Source organism: Gopherus evgoodei, chromosome 1 (assembly GCF_007399415.2).
Source record: "Gopherus evgoodei ecotype Sinaloan lineage chromosome 1, rGopEvg1_v1.p, whole genome shotgun sequence".
NCBI classification, from domain to species: domain Eukaryota; kingdom Metazoa; phylum Chordata; order Testudines; family Testudinidae; genus Gopherus; species Gopherus evgoodei.
Window position 1 is genome coordinate 299,161,468 of NC_044322.1, and position 21,216 is coordinate 299,182,683.

The following is a 21,216-nucleotide window of genomic DNA, read 5'->3' on the forward strand; positions in this document are numbered from 1 at the left end:
CTCCACTAGTGCAGCACCCCCTTACCACTGTACTCACATTCAACACTGATATGAGCTTAGGTTCTACTGGGATTTCATCCCAATATCTGGCCTGAAACCAGTGCTACCAACTGAGTTATCACACAGCTGTACTGGTGTAGGTAACTGATCCAAATGGACTGCACTGAACACTTTTTTATGTTCAAGTTTAACTAAGTTTCATTGTTGGCGCTGAAATGAGTCACTGCTGTAAAATTTCTTCTGTGTCTGCCGTTTAGACAGGATGCATTGTAGGCGTTAGAAAGAGGAGAGGAAGAGCTGCTCTCTGTACATGTGATCAAAGGGTCACTTTAGGTTACATTTTTAGGATATGAAGAAGAATGAAATCTGTGTACAGTATGGTCTAGGTTCTCTTGCCCTTATTCATGCTGAGTAGTACCTCAGTCCTCCAACGGCCCCAATAAAATCAATAGGATTACTCTGGGAGAATGGAACTCAACATGTATAAAGGGTATCAGAATCTGCCCCAAGTGACTGAGTTTTTTATGACATATCTAATCTTAGTTGTGCTTAAAATACAGCATATAAAGTGCTTCATAGTAATTCCCCATAATTGTGTGGGGTTTCAAATTTGGATTTTAACAGCTTAGCTGCTGGCTATATGGTTCCCTATAGTTCTTATACCTGTTGTGTCAGAATTGGATATTCATAATGTAATAACAAGTAGGGCTGTCAAGTGATTAAAAAATTAATAATCATTAATTGAATTATTTAAAAAAATCATGATTAATTTCATGATCAATCATCCTGTTAAATAATAGAATACCATTTATTGAAATAGTTTTGGATGTTTTCTACATTTTCAAATCTATTGATTTCAATTAAGACTCAGAATACAAAGTGTACAGTACACACTTTATATTTATTTTTATTACAAATATTTACACTGTAAAAAACAAAAGAAATCATATTTTTCATTCACCTAATACAAGTACTGTAGTGCAGTCTCTTTATCATGAAAGTTGAACTTACAAATATAGAATTATGTACAAAAATAACTGCATTCAAAAACAAAACAATGTAAAACTTTAGAGCCTACAAGTCCACTCAGTTCTACCTATTGTTCAGCCAATCGCTAAGACAAACAAGTTTGTTTACCTTAGCAGGGGATAATGCTGCCTGCTTCTTGTTTACAGTGTCACCTGAAAGTAAGAACAGGTGTTTGCATGGCACTGTTTTAGCCAGTGTCACAAGATATTTACGTGCCAGATGCACTAAAGATTGTTAGGTCCCTTCATTCTTCAACCACCATTCCAGAGAACATGCTGATGACAAGTTATGCTCAATAACAATCCAAAGCAGCACGGCCCAATGCATGTTCGTTTTTATCATCTTAGTCAGATGCCACCAGCAGAAGTTTGATTTTCTTTTTTGGGTGGTTTGGGTTCTGTAGTTTCTGCATACGAGTATTGCTCTTTTAAGACTTCTGAAAGCATGTTCCACACCCGTCCCTCTGAGATTTTGGAAGGCAGTTCAGATACTTAAACCTTGGGGAGAATATTGTAGCTATCTTTATAAATCTCACATTGGTAACTTGTTTGCGTTTTGTCAAATCTGTAGTGAAAGTGTTCTTAAAATGAACATGTGCTGGGTCATCATCCAAGACTGCTATAACATGAAATATATGGCAGAATGAAAGTAAAACAGAGAAGGAGACAGACAATTCTCCTCCAAGGAGTTCAGTCACAAATTATTTAATGCATTATTTTTTTTAACAATTGTTAAAGCACATCCTCTGGTTCTTAGCAGCAGAGCAGATTGTTTGATTTTTAAGAAATAAGGTTTCATTCTATTGTACTTTCTTTTCAGAGGTGGAATGATTCAGACCAGTGAACAATATGAATTTGTGCACCATGCATTGAGTTTGTATGAAAGCAGACTTTCTGCAGAAGCTGTCCAGTGAAACCATGAAGGGTGATCAGAATGTCGATCTCTTGAGGTAATTTGTTTCATTACCTACCAGCAACTTCTTCAAGGAGTTTACTGCAGTGGATGCTTTGAAGCCAACTTGTGAAAGGATAGTGGATGGTTTGTCAAAAATATAAAGATTGCCAGATCCTTACTGTATATGAATGTATTGTAAGCTTCCCAAAAATGATTTTTAAAGAAGGTACTGTACTGATGCTCCATGTGGATTTCACATATATATAGCTAAAAGGTGGATTTATTTCTGTAATAACAATATCTGCTATACAGAATGTATGTATGGTATGTACTACTGCTGCAGTCAGATGGAAACTGGAACTTCTACAGGAGAAATGTTTTTCTAAGTGTATAAATGCTTTAACATTTGCCAACTCTGTCTTGTGAATGGACTGTCAGCTGTTAAACTGTACCTGTTAAGTGCTATTACCTATTATGTGGTGAGCTTATTTCTTGGCCACATAAGACTCTTGCTGCTAATGTTGCAAGTGATCAATTATGGATTTAAGGAGAAGAAAATCCTTTTGTTTTTGAAACTGTTCAAAAGCAGATATATCTTTTATATGGAAATATCTGTTCTTCATACTATTAGCTATTTAATGCGTATTTACAGTAGGTCCTATAAAGCAGTTACAGAGCACAACCTCTGTTATTCAGTGTATATGTATGTATTTACTCTATGCTGTTGATTGTACTCTATGCTGTTAGAAGCTGCTTCTGCTCCTGACCTGAATCCAGTGTATTTGTAAATTGTATAAGTCATTTTACTTTTAAAAGAAACTTTGTAGCATATATTAAATAGTAAGGATTTTAAATATGTGTCTGTCTTTTACTAAGAGGGGATTTTTTGCATATGTTGTCTACATGTTGTATCTCTTCTGTTAAGAAATGGATGCCTTTGGAAATATGAGCTCTTCTGTAACAGGAACAAAAAATAGTTATACAAAAAAATCTGCTATGAATGTTTCCTTATATTTCTGCACAGATTTGCTCTCTAAAAGAAATGTGAATCTAGCATAACTACTTACAACACTAAGAGGTCTGCATCCAGGATAAAATCAGTTTTTAATTCAATGATGTTGACTTTGCTTCATACTGACAATAAACTACATTGATACAAAATAGTTAGTGAATCTGGAGTTTTTTTTGTGTACAGTAATTAACCATTACTATTATTATAATACCACAATAAGGCAACTGTAGCCCAATCTGCTCTAGTTAATTTCATGCTGTCTTCTGACCATTTGGAGGGTCAAATCATTGAGGCCTTTATTCAGCTTTTAGTTAAGGCAAATTCTCACTGTATGTAGGCAAAATGGATCAGATGATGTTGAACCAAAGTCAACATCACTTGATCCTATAATGGGAGTGTACATGAGTAAGGACTTAGTAAAGAACTCAGAGATTTGCACTCCCACCATGTATGGTTTTCAGAACTCATAAAGAGGAGTTGGAAGTAGTATTTAATAACAACATTTCATTACAGAAACTGTGTATGGTGTTTACTGGATAGCATGGTATGTGTTTATTCAGCACAATCCAAATCACCTACAGACGTGTAATGTTTCATGAACAGTCAATTACATGAAATTACTGTCCCTTTTCCTTATATTTTTAGTCTAATATGTTGTTCAGATTTTGAAACATCTTTTTGTTTGGGTGTGAGGCTTGGTAGTTTCAAAATCTACCCTTTTTGCTTGTATTTTTCCAAAATAAATCAGAGTCAGTAAACTCTGAAGAATCATATGAAAGGACAAAGTGGTATAAAATTCCCCAAAACTATTGAATAGAAGGAAGTGCTCGTCACTGACTTTTCCCCCTGTGAAGGCACATTTCCTTCCTAGCCTTCGCTTCGCTTATCTGAGGTGGTGATTGTGTGTGTGTGTGGTTTTTTTTTGTTTTTTTTTTTTTAAAGAGAAGCATGGGGAGTTGTTAGATGGAAAATGGATCCTTTATTTCATGTCCTGATTTTCACCTGCCTGGCCTTCAAGATCTCAGGTAAGCGCATTTCCCAGGTTCCCCCCTCTGTTCCCGTTCTCATTCTGTCACTAACCAGGGCTCCCAAGGGTTGCTTGAAACTTATTCAATGCTGTGAAAATAGAACCACTTCTCAGCCTGAGTTTATACAAGATGGATCGGGGGGAAGGGCAGGGCCAACAAAGCCAGTACTGTTTAGATTTCTCTCCAAAGGAAAATAAACTCTCTCTCCTTGAATGTTGTATATACATCATTTTTTAAAAGAGATCTCTGACTAGACAATCCAATGGCTGAGCCCTGAGCCAGGTTCCTTTGAGGAGAGATTCAGATTACTTATTAAAGCTTTGTGAAACTTACAAAAGTAGAAGCTTCTTGGGGCACTTAGTTAGAACACAATCTTATGTCCTGCACCATAAGAAAGAGGGAATGAAAAAACAAGGAAATCATATGAATTGTTTTTAAATGGTTTTGTTTATCTAGTGAAGCCCAAAGCTTTGACTAAATAAATGACTTAAAAAAAAATTAAGTGATACTGAGATTGATTTTGAACCATCCAATTCTGTTCTCTGTAACAAGGGGGAATTTGGGGCTGGGGGAGTTTGATTTCAGTGAATGATTTTCCTTCTGTTCATTTCAGTGTTGGATGTATACATTTAAGCTGGGATGATAAAAGAGTCAATCCAATCTGTAGTGGGATGGTTACAAAATAACAAGAGGAGTCAATATATTTAGGAGTGTAAGCTACACAGATTTCATATCAGTCAAAAGCCCCCATTCTTTGTAAAAGATAAATGAAACATAGCCCTGGAGAGGCAAATAGATTTTGGAAAGTCCCCTTTTTTATCCCTCCTTCCCCCTCTAAATACTATGATTTCCTTAAAAAAAAAATCAATGTGCAGTCAAAAACAGTGGATTTAACTTGTGGTGACAGTAAGGAAGGCTAATGGATCTCTGTGTATTTGAAGAGGAGGGAGAGGGTTTTTCAGAAATGAGCTGAAAGTCAATAGCCCCCTTGATTTCCTTTTAATTCAAGTTTGATTTCTTTTGTTGTTACATAGACGGTCAAGGTGAACTTTACCAAAAAGGGTTTGTTGCATTCTTGCCCTTTGCAGTTCCCAGACCAAACAATTGTAATTGTTGTGGCTTTTAAAATCATTTCTGCCGGTTCAGGTCAGAAAAAACTGATATAAACCAAAAGAGAGAGAGAAAAAAAGTCATCGGGATTTATTTTTTAAGGGCCACATATGATTTTTTGTATTTTGATGGGTTTTTCATCTTCCAGAAGGGTTTCTGATTATCCATGTCCAGAAACAGCAATGTCTTGTTGGAGGCAAAACAGCATGTGTGGGCAAGTGCAATCTGACTGATCCAAACCAGCAGTGGAGGTGGACAGAGAATGAGAAGCTGCTCCATGTTAGATCTGGCCAGTGTTTGGGCATCTCCAAGTCCTCTGCTGCATCGTCCCGCAGCATCTTCATAGACTGCCCTCAGGCACCCAGCTGGATCTTCCACAACACGGAAGGGCTCCTCCAGGTGGCAAACAGCTCTCTCTTTCTCACAAAACAAGGCCCGAGGGTAATGATCAAGAAGGGTAGAAAATACCCCCATAGCTGGAAGCAAATAGATGTCGACGACAAGGGGAAAACTGCCTATGAAAATCTGTGCCCACACAAAGGTGAGCTTATCCTTTCAGGCAGTGTCCTGGGAGCTATGGTAACAATCCGGTCTCTGTTGCACTCAATCACATTTTAAGGACTATGACATTGCTCATGGGAGGTTAATTTAAAGGATTGTTCAGAATCCAAAATCAGAATGCCGTAAAAAGACTAGCTTTAAGACAGCCATGAGAGCTGCCTTTCTAACATTCAATGTTTTTGATAGCTTGGGTGTATTTTCAGACTGGGTGTTCCCTTTTCTGTTTCATTTTTGGGCCCAAATCTTTATGTATAAGGCTTAATCCACCAGACTCTCGTGCTATTTACTTCCCAAAAAAAGAAGAATATAATTTTTGGTGCGGCTTTGATGTACTTTATACTAATGTGAAATTATTCAGATCCTCCTCCTCATCCACTTTATCATACATATGCACATTTCAAAAATCTACCAAAAGGGGCAAAGAGTCATCTGAAAATGGGATAGATACAGTACAACCTCACTGATAACCTGAATGCTTGTTCCCAATGAACAAAGAACCTACACATTCTGCTGTTTATGCAGCAGTATCACTATACCAATATGGGGAATATTCCTTGTAACCAACACAAAATCCTCAGTATAATGAACTGAACCCAAACCTATGGAAATACAGGTGATAAGATTTTAAGATGTATATGTCTGTGTGTACCTCTATATGCGGTATGTGTTTATATACAGCTATGATATGAAATGTGGCTAGAAAGGGTCTGAATGTTGTTTAATAATCTAAGTTAACAGCTCTTTGTTGTTTATTTGAGGTCACAGTAGCACTTTTCAGGATTGTCCTGTGCTATGATTGAGCAGGACATTGAAGTAAATCATAATGACCTAGCTAGCTAGCTCTTTATTACAAAGACAATAAGCTGCATCACATGTGATTTATTCCATCCTTTAAAAAAATTGCTTTAAAATTGATACACGAATGTGTCATGTGACCATCAGATTTTTTTTAGGAAGTTTAAAACAAAATGAGTGAGTCATTATAAGACTTTTTTGTCAGTTATCCTTATTTTTGTAATCTATTTTACATTATATATTTTGGGCCTGATTCACATCTGATTTACCATTTTTAATAAGATTAGGCCTAATCCGACAACAATTTACATACATTTACTCAAAGCCGTGGGACTGCTCACCTGAGTATGTCATGAAGATGAATGTTTATGGAATCAGGGCCACAGTAAGGATGTAAAATAGATCAAGAGGACAGGTAATATGTTGTTGTGAGTGTCTACAGAATGCACATGGGAGCTAAAATAGAAGAAGGAAAAGGGGTTGGCTGGTGGGTAATTTCATATTGTCACTTGAGTCCACATTCCAGCTTTGAAACAAGAGCATTCTCTTTAAAAAAATACAAGCATATTTGAAGTACAATATATGACACTGAAAGGCATTTTGCGGGCCCTGTTGTGCCTTCCATTTTTAAGCAGATGTCCTCATTGACTTCTTTGTGGAGTTCTGCTGAAAAATCGGTAGTACAATAGGTCTCAGTTATCACTTTCGTCGGATGACTAAAAATTTCCAAGCATTCAACAGGCACTAACACCATGTGTTTATAATGTCATAACAAGGACTGTAAAGGAGTAGACTTAAGCACAGAGTGCTGCAACTTTCTTCATAAAAGTATAAAACACTGAATACTATAGAAAAAAATCATAATGCTAATTGACCCAGACATAAAGTCTAACTCTGGCCAAAACTTTTCAACTTGGATGCCTAAATTTAGGTTCCATATTTAGACACCTAAACAAATGGGCTGATTGTCAGAGGTGCTGAGCATCTGCATCTGACATTGACAACAATGGGAGCTGTGCATGATCAGCCGCTTTCATTTGTTTACATGTCTAAATATAGATATAGAATGATAGCTTTAGGGACTCGAGTTGGAAAATGTTGGCTTTTTATTTTATTCAGGTAAAATTACACAGTAAGGACTGCATAATGTCTTCAGAATTGGAATGGATGCAAATTATTCTACTCTGGTAATGCTCTATTTTAATATAAGTACTCTTTGCTTTTATGGTAGTTACCATGCACTGAAGAATAGTGAGGTTTTGGCAAAGGAAAAAAAAGTCTTCCAAAAAAAGAAAATCAGGCTGAATCTCTGCCCAAACATCTAACCAAATTTGAGATGGGACATGCTCCCAAACCCAAGAAGTGCAACTATTTCTGTAACAGGCCTAATCCAAACATCAAATATGAACATCCTGAACTTTGAGAAAGTTTGAATTCAGATTTCAATTTCAAATCTGACTTCTTACAAATGTTGGAATACAGAATTTTGGTTCTAGAGCACATATGGTCTCTAGAGCACATATGACTCTTTGTGAAGGTCAGGATCAGTTTGGATAAGTATCCCATCCCTAACCAGTCAGAAGTGACTTCTTAATCCAGCACAGGCCTTTCCTTCCTTCACCATCTCACAAAATCCATGACTGAGTTTCAATGAGTCTGGCAGTTGGTTGGACCAAATTCCATAATCAAGGGGCCAATCTTGCAAGGTGCTATGCGTCCCCATGAGATGCTAAGTATCTTAAACTCCCACTCAAGTCAGTAAGAGTTGAGGGCACAGCCTTTTGTAGGATGAACCTCAAATCTGTAAGGTCTTCTTTTCAAGGTCAAAAACACAATTCTGGGGCACATTGATCCATGGAAGGCTCACATGATTGTGAAATTTCAAGACAGCTTCCAGTGTTGTTAGATCTACTGAGTTTATACCAAGAACTTGGGATACAATAAGCAAAGTGGGTACAGGAAACTAGCAGCCTGTTGGATTCAGAACAGCACTAGAACTAGGAGCTAGGAGGAGTAGGGGAGTGTGTGAAAAGGCCCAAAACAGAGAGAATGATCGGGAAATGGATTGCACTTGAAGGAATAGAGGTAATGAAGCATGCGATCAGGGAGCAAATTGAGGGATTTGGGAGGAAGGGAAAGATGGCATTAGGAGTAGGATCTTTTTGTGTGAAACCAAAACTGCTGTTGGAAATGTATCAGTTAGAAGGCTTTCTCAAGTCCAAGATGGAAACTCTAGGGAGTAGGGTGGAGAGAATCCACAGAATAGCCAATAAGCTAGTGGTTAGGGCACTCAGCTGGGCTGTAGGGTGTGCTGATTCAAGTCCAAACTCTACTTGATTTAGAGCAGGGACTTGAACCTTGGTCTTTCACATCCCAGTATAGGCCATTCTGGGGTGAGTCTCTCACAATCTTTGCTGTTGGACCTCTTTCATTTTGCATAAATAAGTAAATATTAATCAGCCCAGAAAGAAAGAAACACTTCCCAGGACACTCGGGATGCGGGAGTCAGAGGTTCAAGTCCCCGCTCTGCTAACTCTCGCATTCCAGGCGTGCTCTAGCCCCTGGGCTATTGGCTATTCTGGCATGGGTATCTTCTTCTTTCTGGTTTTTAGGGAAAAGTTTCAAAGGGCCTTGGTTTCATCCACACATGGAATGAAACCAAATTTCAAAACCATTTTTTTCCAGAAATTGAGTTCTTTTCCAGCTAGCCTTAGTATGGAGAGTAAATATAGCATATGCAGAAGTGGGGGACAGCAAGAGAAGAGCTCAAATATTTAGTTTAAGTGTATATATTTCAGGGGATCTATTTTGATATTTGTCTATCACTAATCTACTGGGAACACTACAATGTTGCTGGGTTTCCTGAGTCTTGCATGACTTACAAATGGAAATATGGGAGACTGAGGGATTCACAAAAGCTCAAACTCTGGCCCAACAACAGCTGTGTACATGATTTGTAAGAGGCACTATTATAGAATTGCACCAAAATTTTATGTCCTGTAGATTATTTGGTAGTTACGAGATTTGGTAGCTGCTAGGTGAGAAAGGTGAAAGGTAATTACTACCACAGAGGAAATAGCCAAAATAATTGTCCACAGATAATTTTAGGGCCAGTACTATTGTGATCTGTGGATGGTTGGCAAATGAGAAAAGAATGGTAAACTGGTCAAATGCTTTGTGATTATTCACTCAGCTCTAGTAATCACCATGTAGCCTATATACTGGTTTAGAAGACAGTAATATTGCATTACCCCCCTCTATGGTACTGATATAGACCTAGCCTGCTGTTCTTACTGCAGCAAACACTCCCATGTTTTTCCTAGGACTAAAAACTTCAGGCCTGAGCCCAATCTAAATACAGCACTTACCACCGTAAAGATAAAATGGATTTATCATGTGTTGAGTACCTTAGTGCAGCATTTCTCAAATGCAGCCACCAGGGGCTTTTCTTGTGGCCACAGCCTCCTGGGCGGTGATGGGGAGGAGGAGATGAGAGCGCAAAGCAGCAGCACCTCCCCAGGGGCCACCAGGAGTGGTAGGGCCCTGCCCGACTCTGGAGAGATACAAGTAGCCAGTGAGTTCCCCACCTTCCTGGAGTCAGTGGGGTTGGGCTTCAGGTCTCAGGTGGCAGGATCCAGCCACGGAGCTTCGGGCTCTGTCCCTAAGCCCTGTCCCCTCGGCATGCGCTTTGGGCTCCATTCCCTGGCTGCGTGGTGACGGACTCTGGCCCCAAACTCACCCTCCATCACCTCTGCCCCCCTGCTGTCTCCCTCAGTGCCCCATTGCCCTTGGCCCCTGCTGCCTCTGTACCCACCTCCCCATCAAGGGCTTAATTTGTCCCCGGGCTTTCTGGGGCTGAGTGAGTCTTCTGTGAGAAGTGATATTTGTGTGTTTGTTAGTATCACTTTTCACAGCATCACTTAGTAGCTAGCAGAATAAAAAGCAACCAAAAAAAGCAAAAGAAACAATAAGAAAAAGACAAGAATGTTCAAAGCACCTTATTTGTGTTTCTATTCTGTTTAGATCCGCTAACGAATAGAGACAACTGTACACTATTTTTATTATTGAGTCTGCAAAAAAAACCTACATAGATACATTATAATGATTTGGATACATTATCTGTGCATATTTATTTGTTTTTTCTAATATTAATTAAATATTTTGGGGAAATGGTCACAGCAGCTGCCAGCAAGAGTTGGTGGCCGCACTCTGAGGCCACCAAAAAATTTGTTGAGAGAACCCCTGCCTTAGCGTGCTCAGCTCCTCAAAGACACAGAACAAGAGGCGGGGAAATGTGCACCAAATACATCATTATATCCTCAGTCTGTTTAGTCTGCAACTTCAGCTAGACAAAACAGAGGATATAACAAATAAGAAAAATGACTCATTGTCAGCTGCTCTTGGTGCAGCCTGTCTAAGGGACTCAGTTTTTCCTAATTGGTCCCCTTAAATTCAACCAATCCATAAATTCTTAGCTTCAACTCCAGAGTATGCCATCTCCTTTTGGGCTTCTTAGATGCAGCCTAAATTGGAGCTAGCTGACTCTCTGCTATCCCAGGCTTTTCTATCTCCCTTTCCTTCTCTGTTCACCCTCATTTATAGATGGGCTTGTTTTCCTTATTGGTCACAGCTGTGAGTCCATGTCTCTGTGATAGGATGTTTCAGCAGCTGTGCAGGGGGAGTGATCAGCCTGATTGCCTGTAAGTAGGGGGCACTCTCCTCTCCCTTCTGCCTTTGCTCAGTGTGGGATTTGCTAAACCCCATTACACTGTACACTTTGACATTCAGCCTGTTAGTGCCAATATTTCTTGTTTCCATTTTCCCCACTCCCTTCCACTTGATCTGCTCCTTTTCACCATCTGTCCCTCATCCAGACCCTCCCCTCTATAACAGTGCCCTTCTGCACACCTCTTGTGCGCCTGTCCTCTTTTTCTGTCTCAAACATTGGACTGAGTCTTGGAGGGTTACATGATGAGGAGATTAAAGCCAAAAGGTCTTGATCCTGCCACCTTTAATGTCAATGGTAAACCTCGTATTGACTTCAAAGGGGTAGGATCAGGCATAAAGTAGCCAGCTAGCCAGAAGAAGCACTCAATAATCCCCAACATCTAATGTGGAGGGTTCATTGTGAGAAGGGCCCTCTTAGATTCTCCTGCCTCCTTCTTGGAGTCTCTATAGTTCCAGCTATTTCTCTTCCAAACAGGTCTCATACCAAGGGTTTTTTGTTGGTTTAAAATGTAGGTTAAACTGAAAATAGAAGTGATAGAAAGCATTTTTCCATCTGCTAGCCACCTTCTTGCCAAAGCTGTTAGAACAATGCTTTTCTGGTCCATCAAAATTCCAGTGGCCCAGACTTTCACCACTGTCTACAAGGTACTTAGCATCCACCATCCAAAGCAGTTGGAGCTCCTGGTCAGCACAAGTGAGGAGCTAAAGGTTCACCCTTCAGCCTAACTGTAGCATACAGATTTTTTGGTTTACAAATTAGTGTATGTTAGAGCTGGTCAAAAAAGTGATGAAACGTTTTACGCACATACAAAAATTCAAAAGTTTTCACATAATATTTTTGTCAAAATTTCAAAGAATTTCAACCAGCTTTACTGTATGCCTTTAACAAAGCAATATGATGCAACATACACTGAACATGAAACAAATGGTGTCTGACAAATGGTTTCAATTAGAAAAGTTTTTTTAAGATATTTAGAAAAATATATAATCTGTAGCATAAAATTATCAGTTTTTTACATAAAAGCTTAAAAAAATACCCTGTATGTTTTCATTCTAAAAACTATGATTTCCAACTAAAGAACACCGCATTATTTCACTTGCTTTTTGTTTAACCTGAGTTCCTAAAATAAAATAAATCAACCACCATCCCTCCATAAGAGCATTAAGGACAAAGTATTTTCAAAACAATTACTACATATCTTGGATGGCTAAAGCCACTTGGCTTTCATCTTCGTGCATTTTAAGGCTATCCAAGATACCCTATAATCACCTAAAAATATTCTGCTTCCCATGTCTCATTGCTTAAGTAAAGAGTACCAGTACTTACATTATATTTGTGCACTTTTAAAGAAACTATTTCCCATCTTTATGATGATCTTAAAACCTCTAGGTCTCTCCTGAACTCTCACCAACAAATACTATATATATAATGACTTCATCTTTGAAGTCATTATAATAACTTTATCTTTGAAAACTCATGGTCCTGGATGACTGGAAAAAGGCTAATGTAGTGCCCATCTTTAAAAAAGGGAAGAAGGAGGATCCGGGAAACTACAGGCCAGTCAGCCTCACCTCAGACCCTGGAAAAATCATGGACCAGGTCCTCAGGAATCAATTTTGAAGCACTTAGAGGAGAGGAAAGTGATCAGGAACAGTCAGCATGGATTCACCAAGGGCTGACTTGGTGACTGACTAACCTAACTGCCTTTTATGATGAGATAACTGGCTCTGTGGATGAGGAGAAAGCAGTGGATGTGTTATTCCTTGACTTTAGTAAACCTTTTTGATACGATCTTCCACAGTATTCTTACTAGCAAGTTAAAGAAGTATGGGCTGGATGAATGGACTATAAGGTGGATAGAAAGCTGGCTAGATTGTTGGGCTCAACAGGTAGTGATCGATGGCTCCATGTCTAGTTGGCAGCCGGGATCAAGCAGAGTGCCCCAAGGGTCAGTCCTGGGGCCAGTTTTGTTCAATATCTTCATTAATGATCTGGAGGATGGTGTGGATTGCACCCTTAGCAAGTTTGCAGATGACACTAAACTGCAAGGAGTGGTAGATACCCTGGAGGATAGCGATAGGATACAGAGGGACCTAGACAAATTAGAGAATTGGGCCAAAAGAAATCTGATGAAGTTCAACAAGGACAAGTGCAGAGTCTGGCACTTAGGACGGAAGAACCCCATGCGCTGCTACAGACTAAGGACCAAATGGCTAGGCAACAGTTCTGCAGAAAAGGACCTCGGGGTTACAGTGGACGAGAAGCTGGATATGAGTCAACAGTGTGCCCTTGTTGTCAAGAAGGCTAATGGCATTTTGGGCTGTATAAGCAGGAGTATTGCCAGCAGATCGAGGGCTGTGATAATTCCCCTCTATTCAGCATTGGTGAGGCCTCATCTGGAGTACTGTGTCCAGTTTTGGGCTCCACGCTACAAGAAGGATGTGGAAAAATTGGAAACAGTCCAGTGGAGGGCAACAAAAATGATTAGGGGGCTGGAGCACATGACTTATGAGAAGAGACTGAGGGAACTGGGATTATTTAGTCTGCAGAAGAGAAGAATGAGGGGGGATTTGATAGCTGCTTTCAACTACCTGAAAGCGGGTTCCAAAGAGGATGGATCTAGTGGTAGCAGATGACAGAACAAGGAGTAATGGTTTCAAGTTGCAGTGGGGGAGGTTTAGGCTGGATATTAGGATAAACTTTTTCACTAGAAGGATGGTGAAGCACTAGAATGGGTTACCTAGGAGGTGGTGGAATCTCATTCCTTAGAGGTTTTTAAGGCCTGGCTTGACAAAGCCCTGGCTGGGATGATTTAGTTGGGGTTGGTCCTGCTTTGAGCAGGGGGTTGGACTAGATGACCTCCTGAGGTCTCTTCCAACCCTGATATTCTATGATTCTATGATTCAGGAATAGGCCCACAATTTCATTGTCTTTTTTGCCTAAATCCTGTATGTATTTCTCCCACAGGAATAAATAAAACTTCAGTTATAGACCCAAGTATAAAGACTTGGTTATAATTCCATGCTATAGTAATAGGAACCCAAGGATAAATGTGATATTTCAATTTTGTAAAAAGAAATGGTAACATCTTCACTGAAGTTTAGGCCCTTTATTTTGATGTGTTTTTCTAACTCACAACGAGCCACAATCCATTGAAACACAGAAAAAGAGGCGACTGAGCACAAAACTGTGCTTGCTCACAAAGGGAAAATTTTGCAAGGTCTGAGCAGCCAAGAAAGCATAGAGAAGATAGAGAGGAGATGAACATGACTGCTGTGCTGCACATGTTGAAAATTAGTCATTGTTTTTAAGGTTCATAGACATGGATAAGAGAGACTGTCCTAACAAATTTTCAATCTTCAAATTTAATCTAATCTAACAAACTCATTGTACTTGAATATCATCTAACAATTGCATTGTACTTGAGCATATACTGACAAACTCGTGTCTGAGTCCATATTGACAAACAGAAGCACATCGGTTATTTCACAGGTGAGACCTTTAAAGACATAGTTGGGAGTTAGGTCTCCAACTCCCATTGACTTTCAAAGGGAGCTGGACTTAGATATCTCTTTGTGTCTTTGAAATATCTCCCCCTTCATGTCTTTCAATTCTACATTACATACAAGTTCTAACTAGAAAATCTGTAAACACACTCTCTCTCCTGATCAAATGCAGTTCCCTGTGGAACCAGCAGTAGATATCCAAACTAAGTCCATTCTAATAGTTTAGACCAGGGGTAGGCAACTTATGGCACGTGTGCCAAAGGCGGCACACGAGCTGATTTTCAGTGGCACTCACACTGCCCGGGTCCTGGCCACCAGTCTGGGGGACTCTGCATTTTAATTTAATTTTAAATGAAGCTTCTTAAACATTTTAAAAACCTTATTTACTTTACATACAACAATAGTTTAGTTATATATTATAGACTTATAGAAAGAGACCTTCTAAAAATGTTAAAATGTATTCCTGGCACACAAAACCTTAAATTAGAGTCAATAAATGAAGACTCGGCACACCACTTCTGAAAGGTTGCCGACCCCTGGTTTAGACACCGTCTAAATGTTAACTTATTACTAATAGATAGCAGAATAGAAGCAAAGGATATTACTTTGAATTCTATTTTTCTGTACACTGTGTTCATGGAATGAAAAGATACCAGAGGAGGATTTCATAAAATGCTGCTTCTTCCTGAAAAGTTGGCAGAATGAGGATTCTGACTGATAAGACACAGAAAGAGAATTGAACTAAGTACTCGGATTGAAAAGATAAGTAAAAGTGACCTAGACCGGGTGATTACCCAGGGACTGGGTGCACTCATTTAATGCAATCACCTTTGGTCTCAGAACCAGGTTTCAAACTAATAATGAGCAAACAGCAGAAGGGACTGAAATTGGAAAGTTTGGGGAAAACTTCCCTCCAAGGATTAGGCTGCTCTCCAGACTTTTGGATTTATGCCCTTCTCTGTATGGAAGTACTTTCCACACACACATATGGAACCCTCCGCAACCAAGTTCCTCCTCATTACCACTTGTTCAACAGCCAGGCTTGTACCCTCAGTCACTTTCACCCAAGTCAAGGCCTACTGGCTTGTCTCTCCTCTAGTTATTGTTGTCATCTTCTTCTTCTCACAGCTTCCCTTTTTATTCCTTTTTTCCCTTCTCCCAAACCATTCTCCCCTCATTTACATCAAAATAGTTTTTTCTGGAAAAAATCAATAGATATTCCATAATCAAGTTGTGTTTTTCTAGTTCAATGCAATGAATGTAATGTTACTGCCATATAAAAAGCCTTGTGTGAAATCACCCCTTAACCCATAGAACAGACAGTGAGCATGCAAGTTGCCCTCCTCAAACTAGTTGGTCAATATGTCACAACCATGTCTCTTAGAACTAAGATTTAGTTCATTTGTTAGTTGATCTCCCTGCTGAGACTGCAGACAAAGGTGCCAATTGCTGACAAATGTACTAGTAATTTTTGTGATGTGGATATTTGCCCAGGAGGAACTAAAGTGAGACCACCAATTCATTTCACATAAGCCTTTGAAGAGCATCTGTGTGGTACTGCCTTTTTGTTACTACTGACTGGTCTAAATGTAATGAATCTCTTAGAAGTGAAAAACTCACACAGCCTACTCCCATCTAATAAATGATGAGTTAAAATGTAAATTCTCAATTGTAAATCTAGCAATAAACAATATCATCTATATCGGTTGGCCTAGTAATCTAGCACTGATATGGCTCTTGAGTGCAACTGGAACGTTATCCTCTGCACAGCTGTTAAATGGCGGGAGCACCATGGAAGCTGCACTATCAGCCCTAGCAGAAAGGATCACTTTGTGTTGTTCCACTAAAAGCCCTCTGACCTATTCACAGAGCAAAGGGGAGATTAAGGCCCAAATTCATCACTGCACTAGTGATGAGCCCATCTCAGAGAGGCAAGAGAGAGACAAAGTGCCTCCCCTACCCTGGTACTGATATCTATGACTGTCAGGGAATAACAATGGAAAGTCCTTGACACATTAATTGAGAGACCAGGGACATAAACATGTCCAACACCATCCAAAGGAAAGAGCCCAGTAAGGTTCAGGAACAGGAAAGAGAGGACTGCAGGGACACTTAGAGCCTGAAGAACTTCCTGGTGGAATAACGATATAGAGAAATTTCTTAAAGATTTTTACAGGGTCGCCAGAGCAGCAGCCGGTATGCAGGGCTGCCCAGAGGGGGGGCAAGTGGGGCAATTTGCCCCAGCCCCCACAGGGGCCCCCACGAGAATATTGTATTCTATAATATTGCAACTTTTATTTTATGGAAGGGGCCCCCGAAATTGCTTTGCCCCAGGCCCCCTGAATCCTCTGGGAGGCCCTGCTGGTGCGACTGGCCCCAGGCCACTCCAGCAGCAGCTGGTGCAGCTGGCTGCAGAGCCGCCCAAGCGGCTGGCTGTGGAGCCACTCCAGCAGTGGCCAGTGTAGCTGTCCCCAGCACCACCTGAGCAGCTGGCCCCGGGGTCAACTGCTTGGGCAGTGCTGGGGTCAGCCACATTGACTACTGCAGAAGTCACAGAGGTCACAGGAAGTCACAGAATCTGGGAAAAGGGGTAAACAGTGAGGTGGCAAAATTTGCAGGTGATACAAAACTATTCAAGTAGTTAAGTCCCAGGCAGACTGCGAAGAGCTACAAAGAGATCTCTCAAAACTGTGTGACTGGGCAACAAAATGGCAGATGAAATTCAGTGTCGATAAATGCAAAGTAATTGCACATTGGAAAACATAATCCCAACTATACATCTAAAATGATGAGGTCTAAATTAGCTGTTACCACTTGAGAAAGAGATCTTTGAGTCATTGTGGATAGTTCTCTGAAAATACCCACTCAAGGTGCAACGGCAGTCAAAAAAGCGAACAGAATGTTGGGAATCATCAAGAAAGGGATAGATAATACAGAAAATATCATATTGACTCTATATAAGTCCATGATATGCCTACATTTTGAACACTAGGTGCAGATGGGGTCGCCCGATCTCAAAAAAGATATACTGGAATAGGAAAAGGTTCAGAAAAGGGAAACAAAAATGATTAGGGGTACGGAACAGCTTCCGTATAAGGAGAGATTAATAAGATTGGGACTTTTCAGTTTGGAAAATAGATAACTGATGTGGAATCTAATAGAGGCCTATAAAATCATGACTAGCATGGAGAAAGTAAATAAGGAAGAGTTATTTACTCCTTCTCATAACAAAAGAATTAGGGATCACCCAATGAAATTAATGGACAGCAGGTTTAAAACAAACAAAACGAAGTATTTCTTCACACAGTGCACAGTCAACCTGTGGAACTCTTTGCCAGAGGATGTTGTAAAGGCCAAGACCATAAAAGGGCTAAAAAAGAACTAGATATATTCATGGAGAATAGGTCCGTCAATGACTATTTGCCAGAATGGGCAGGGATGGTGTCCTTAGCCTCTGTTTGCCGGAAGTTAGGAACAGGTGACAGGGGATGGCTCACTTGGTGATTACCTGTTCTGTTCATTCCCTCTGGGGCACTTGGCATTGGCCACTGTCGGAAGACAGGTACTGGGCTAGATGGATCTTTGGTCTGACCCACTATGGCCGTTCTTATGTTCTTAATCTCTTGGGTCTGTGGAAATAGACTGGAAGCAGGTGTCACATTAGATATCTGGAATGTCCTGCTTCCATTGGGATTGGAACCACCACAAGAACTGGCTCTCTTGGGGCTACTACAGAATTTCCAAAACTATTAAGTGTAAGGAAACATGGGTTTAAGGTGAAGTTTGGGGGCATTCTTGTTTTTATCTGAACCAGTTCCACTTCCCCCTATAAATGCATGGGGTATAAAAATTTGTTCAAGGATAAACCCTGTACTGCAAAGTCTCAGATGAGGAAGACATTTTTCTAAGGTACAATCCATTTTTTTAACTTTTATGGAACTACACAGAGAAGCCTTTAAAAAACATACCATTTGTCAGTTTCTGCTACTCTTCTATATTCTTACCTACAACAAAAGACAGAGCCTGATTTTAAAAAACGGCATCCATTTTTGCAGGCTACCTACAAGTCAAGTAGTTAGATATCTAAATCCAACATTCATTTTTCCTGAAAAACATACAGACCCTTTTAAAACATTGCCCTTCTATTTTCAATAATTGCTTAGGACCAATTTTATAAAATAGCTGCCCTTAAATTCCATAACAGGTGTCTGATTCATGCACATTTCAGTTATAATTCAACATCAGTTATTTTAAAGTGTTTCTGCTTACCCCTGGTAGCCAATGTTACAAGATCTGAGAAGTTCCAAAAAGCTGTGCCAGACCAACTTGGCTGAGTATTTAGTAGTTATGATAGGATACTAATACTTGGCAACTAAATCAGCAATATATTTTTGCACTGCACACTACCAGCATATTCCCAAAACTGATGGATTTCACATTCTGGTAAATGGCCTTATTTTGCTTAGGTGGCAAAAGAGGAATGTGTATATGTAGTCTGCAAGATAGCTGTAATGTGTGCCTTTTCGTAACGTTCTCTCATGCTCTGTTCACTGAAGGTTGCAGTATGTTTACATGCAGTATGTCATTCAGCCACTAGAGGTCACCTTTAAGAAATTACTCCCTGTTGGCCTAATTGTTCCCATTGAAGCCAGTGAGAGTTTTTCCATTGATTGCAATGGGAGCAATTAGAACAATGCTGAACACTTTTGAAAAGCCTACCCATAGAGCTCTCTGTGTGCTGTATAGATTTCTAAGCAGGTGGGTGCTCCCTGGTCAAAGAGAGATACAACGCTGGAACTCAAGCTGTGTGGACATCTGTTTGTGTCTACGATGGATAGTTTTCTTTAATAAATACCTTCTGTTTAAGATGGACCAGGAATCCTTATATCAGGACAGTGATGCTGCTCCCTTGGAAAAATAATATTAGGTCTGATTCTGCTTTTATTGAAGTTAATGCAAAACTACCATCAATTTCAATGTGAGGCGGAGCAGGTCTATATTGAGCAGCACTCCTGAAAATAGAACAAGACACTTATTTATATAGTGAAAGGTAACTGACTGGCTCCTGTGGTCAATCTTATGTTGACTAGAAGGATTCTTTGGCTAGAAACCCACAGTAGTACTGACCTTGACCTCCACATGTACAGCATGACTATCATTTGTGTGATTCTGTGTTCAATTTAACTTCTTGCTGAGGTGAGAGAGTGTTTCTGCGAAACACCTGCACTATAGACTGTTCGGACAGACTGTCTATCAATTTATGTCTCCTCTGCATGGTAGCAGCTACTAGCCCCCTGACTGCTGAATGCTGTGTGTGTGGTTCTAGTGTCAGGACCTGCCCTTTTATGGAGTTGAAGCTTCCCTAAAACCCAGCTGGCAATACAATGCAAACCATTTCCTGCTGCAGTCATTGCTATCTAGATGTATGTAACTTGGCTGATGCCAAGGTTTTCAAAAACGAGTGCTTAAAGTTCGGCTTCTAAATCCATATTTAGGCACCAAATCAAGTGGCCTGATTTTCAAAAGTGCTGCTGAGCACGTGGTAGCTCACATTGTCTTTAAGCAACCTTTCAGCCCGCTAGTATAGTCTTTGGTGTAACTCAGAGACGTTTCAGAGACATGCTACGTTTCTGTGGCCCCAAGGGGCCCTCCTTGCAACTGAGGACAGTGGGAGCACAGTGATGCTCTAGCAACACCCTCTCTCCCCCCTCTGGTTAAAGCTGTGTCGTGTAGAGCAACTACATGTGCTCCACACACTCACCAGGGGATTCTCCAGACACCCTATTAAAACAGCATCCGAGCTGTTCTGCGGCACTGAAGCAGACTTTGGCTTAAATGCTGCTCTCCCAGTTACATCAGCAATTTCAGTGGAGTTAATCCAGCCTTATACCAGTGTAAGAGAGAGCAGAATTAGACCTGCAGTACTGGCCTTAGCACCTAGATTTTGTAAAATATTTGATCAACATTTTTGTGATTTAATAGAGACCCAGAAATTTGTGTTCAGAGAAGAGCAAAATTAGATCAAAAAGGGGAAATGCACAGTATGGTTATATATTCATCTGAAAAATACCTCTGAAAGGGCTCAGAAGATACATGCTGGGCTTACATACTGTGTTGTTCAGACGAGGAAACACGTTCATTAAAGTGTAACTTGCAAAAACATATGTCTTGTATATTTGAATTATATTCCTGGATGTAAATAAGAGCAGGCAAAATTTCAGTTTATCAGTAGCATTAAATAGGCAAGTTGACATATGAGAAAAGTTATATTCATTTTAGGATGAAAGTTCACCAACTCATCCTTTTGGTAGAGGAGTAATCATAGGTTGGCATGCTAAGACTTCATAATTACATGCTAAGTAATCATACTGGAAGTTTTCTGCTACGTCTAACCCAGTCATTAAATCTTTTTAGAAGGCCTGTGAGCTAAAATTGTTCTAAGTGGCAACCAACGCAGTGGTGCAGCACCAAAACAAAGTTCTGGTACATGCAAGACCCTGCTTCAAAGACAGGCAAAGTATCATAGGCTTTAGGCTAGTAAAGGCTAGACAT

At 40.0% G+C, this 21,216-nt stretch overlaps 2 protein-coding genes across 2 annotated transcripts in view; both read left to right on the top strand.

Moving 5' to 3' along the window:
• Positions 1-3,086, top strand: part of PTPRR (protein tyrosine phosphatase receptor type R) — a 229,956-nt gene extending 226,870 nt beyond the window's left edge. Inside the window, 1 exon segment of the mRNA XM_030548740.1 lies at positions 1,849-3,086. Coding sequence (XP_030404600.1) covers positions 1,849-1,942 — 94 coding nt within the window. The 3' untranslated portion in view covers positions 1,943-3,086.
• Positions 3,087-3,891: 805 nt separating this feature from the next.
• PTPRB (protein tyrosine phosphatase receptor type B) overlaps positions 3,892-21,216 on the top strand; it is a 93,621-nt gene continuing 76,296 nt past the window's right edge. Inside the window, exons 1-2 of the mRNA XM_030548741.1 lie at positions 3,892-3,960; positions 5,222-5,614. Coding sequence (XP_030404601.1) covers positions 3,906-3,960; positions 5,222-5,614 — 448 coding nt within the window. The 5' untranslated portion in view covers positions 3,892-3,905. The remainder of the gene's footprint in view (positions 3,961-5,221; positions 5,615-21,216) is intronic.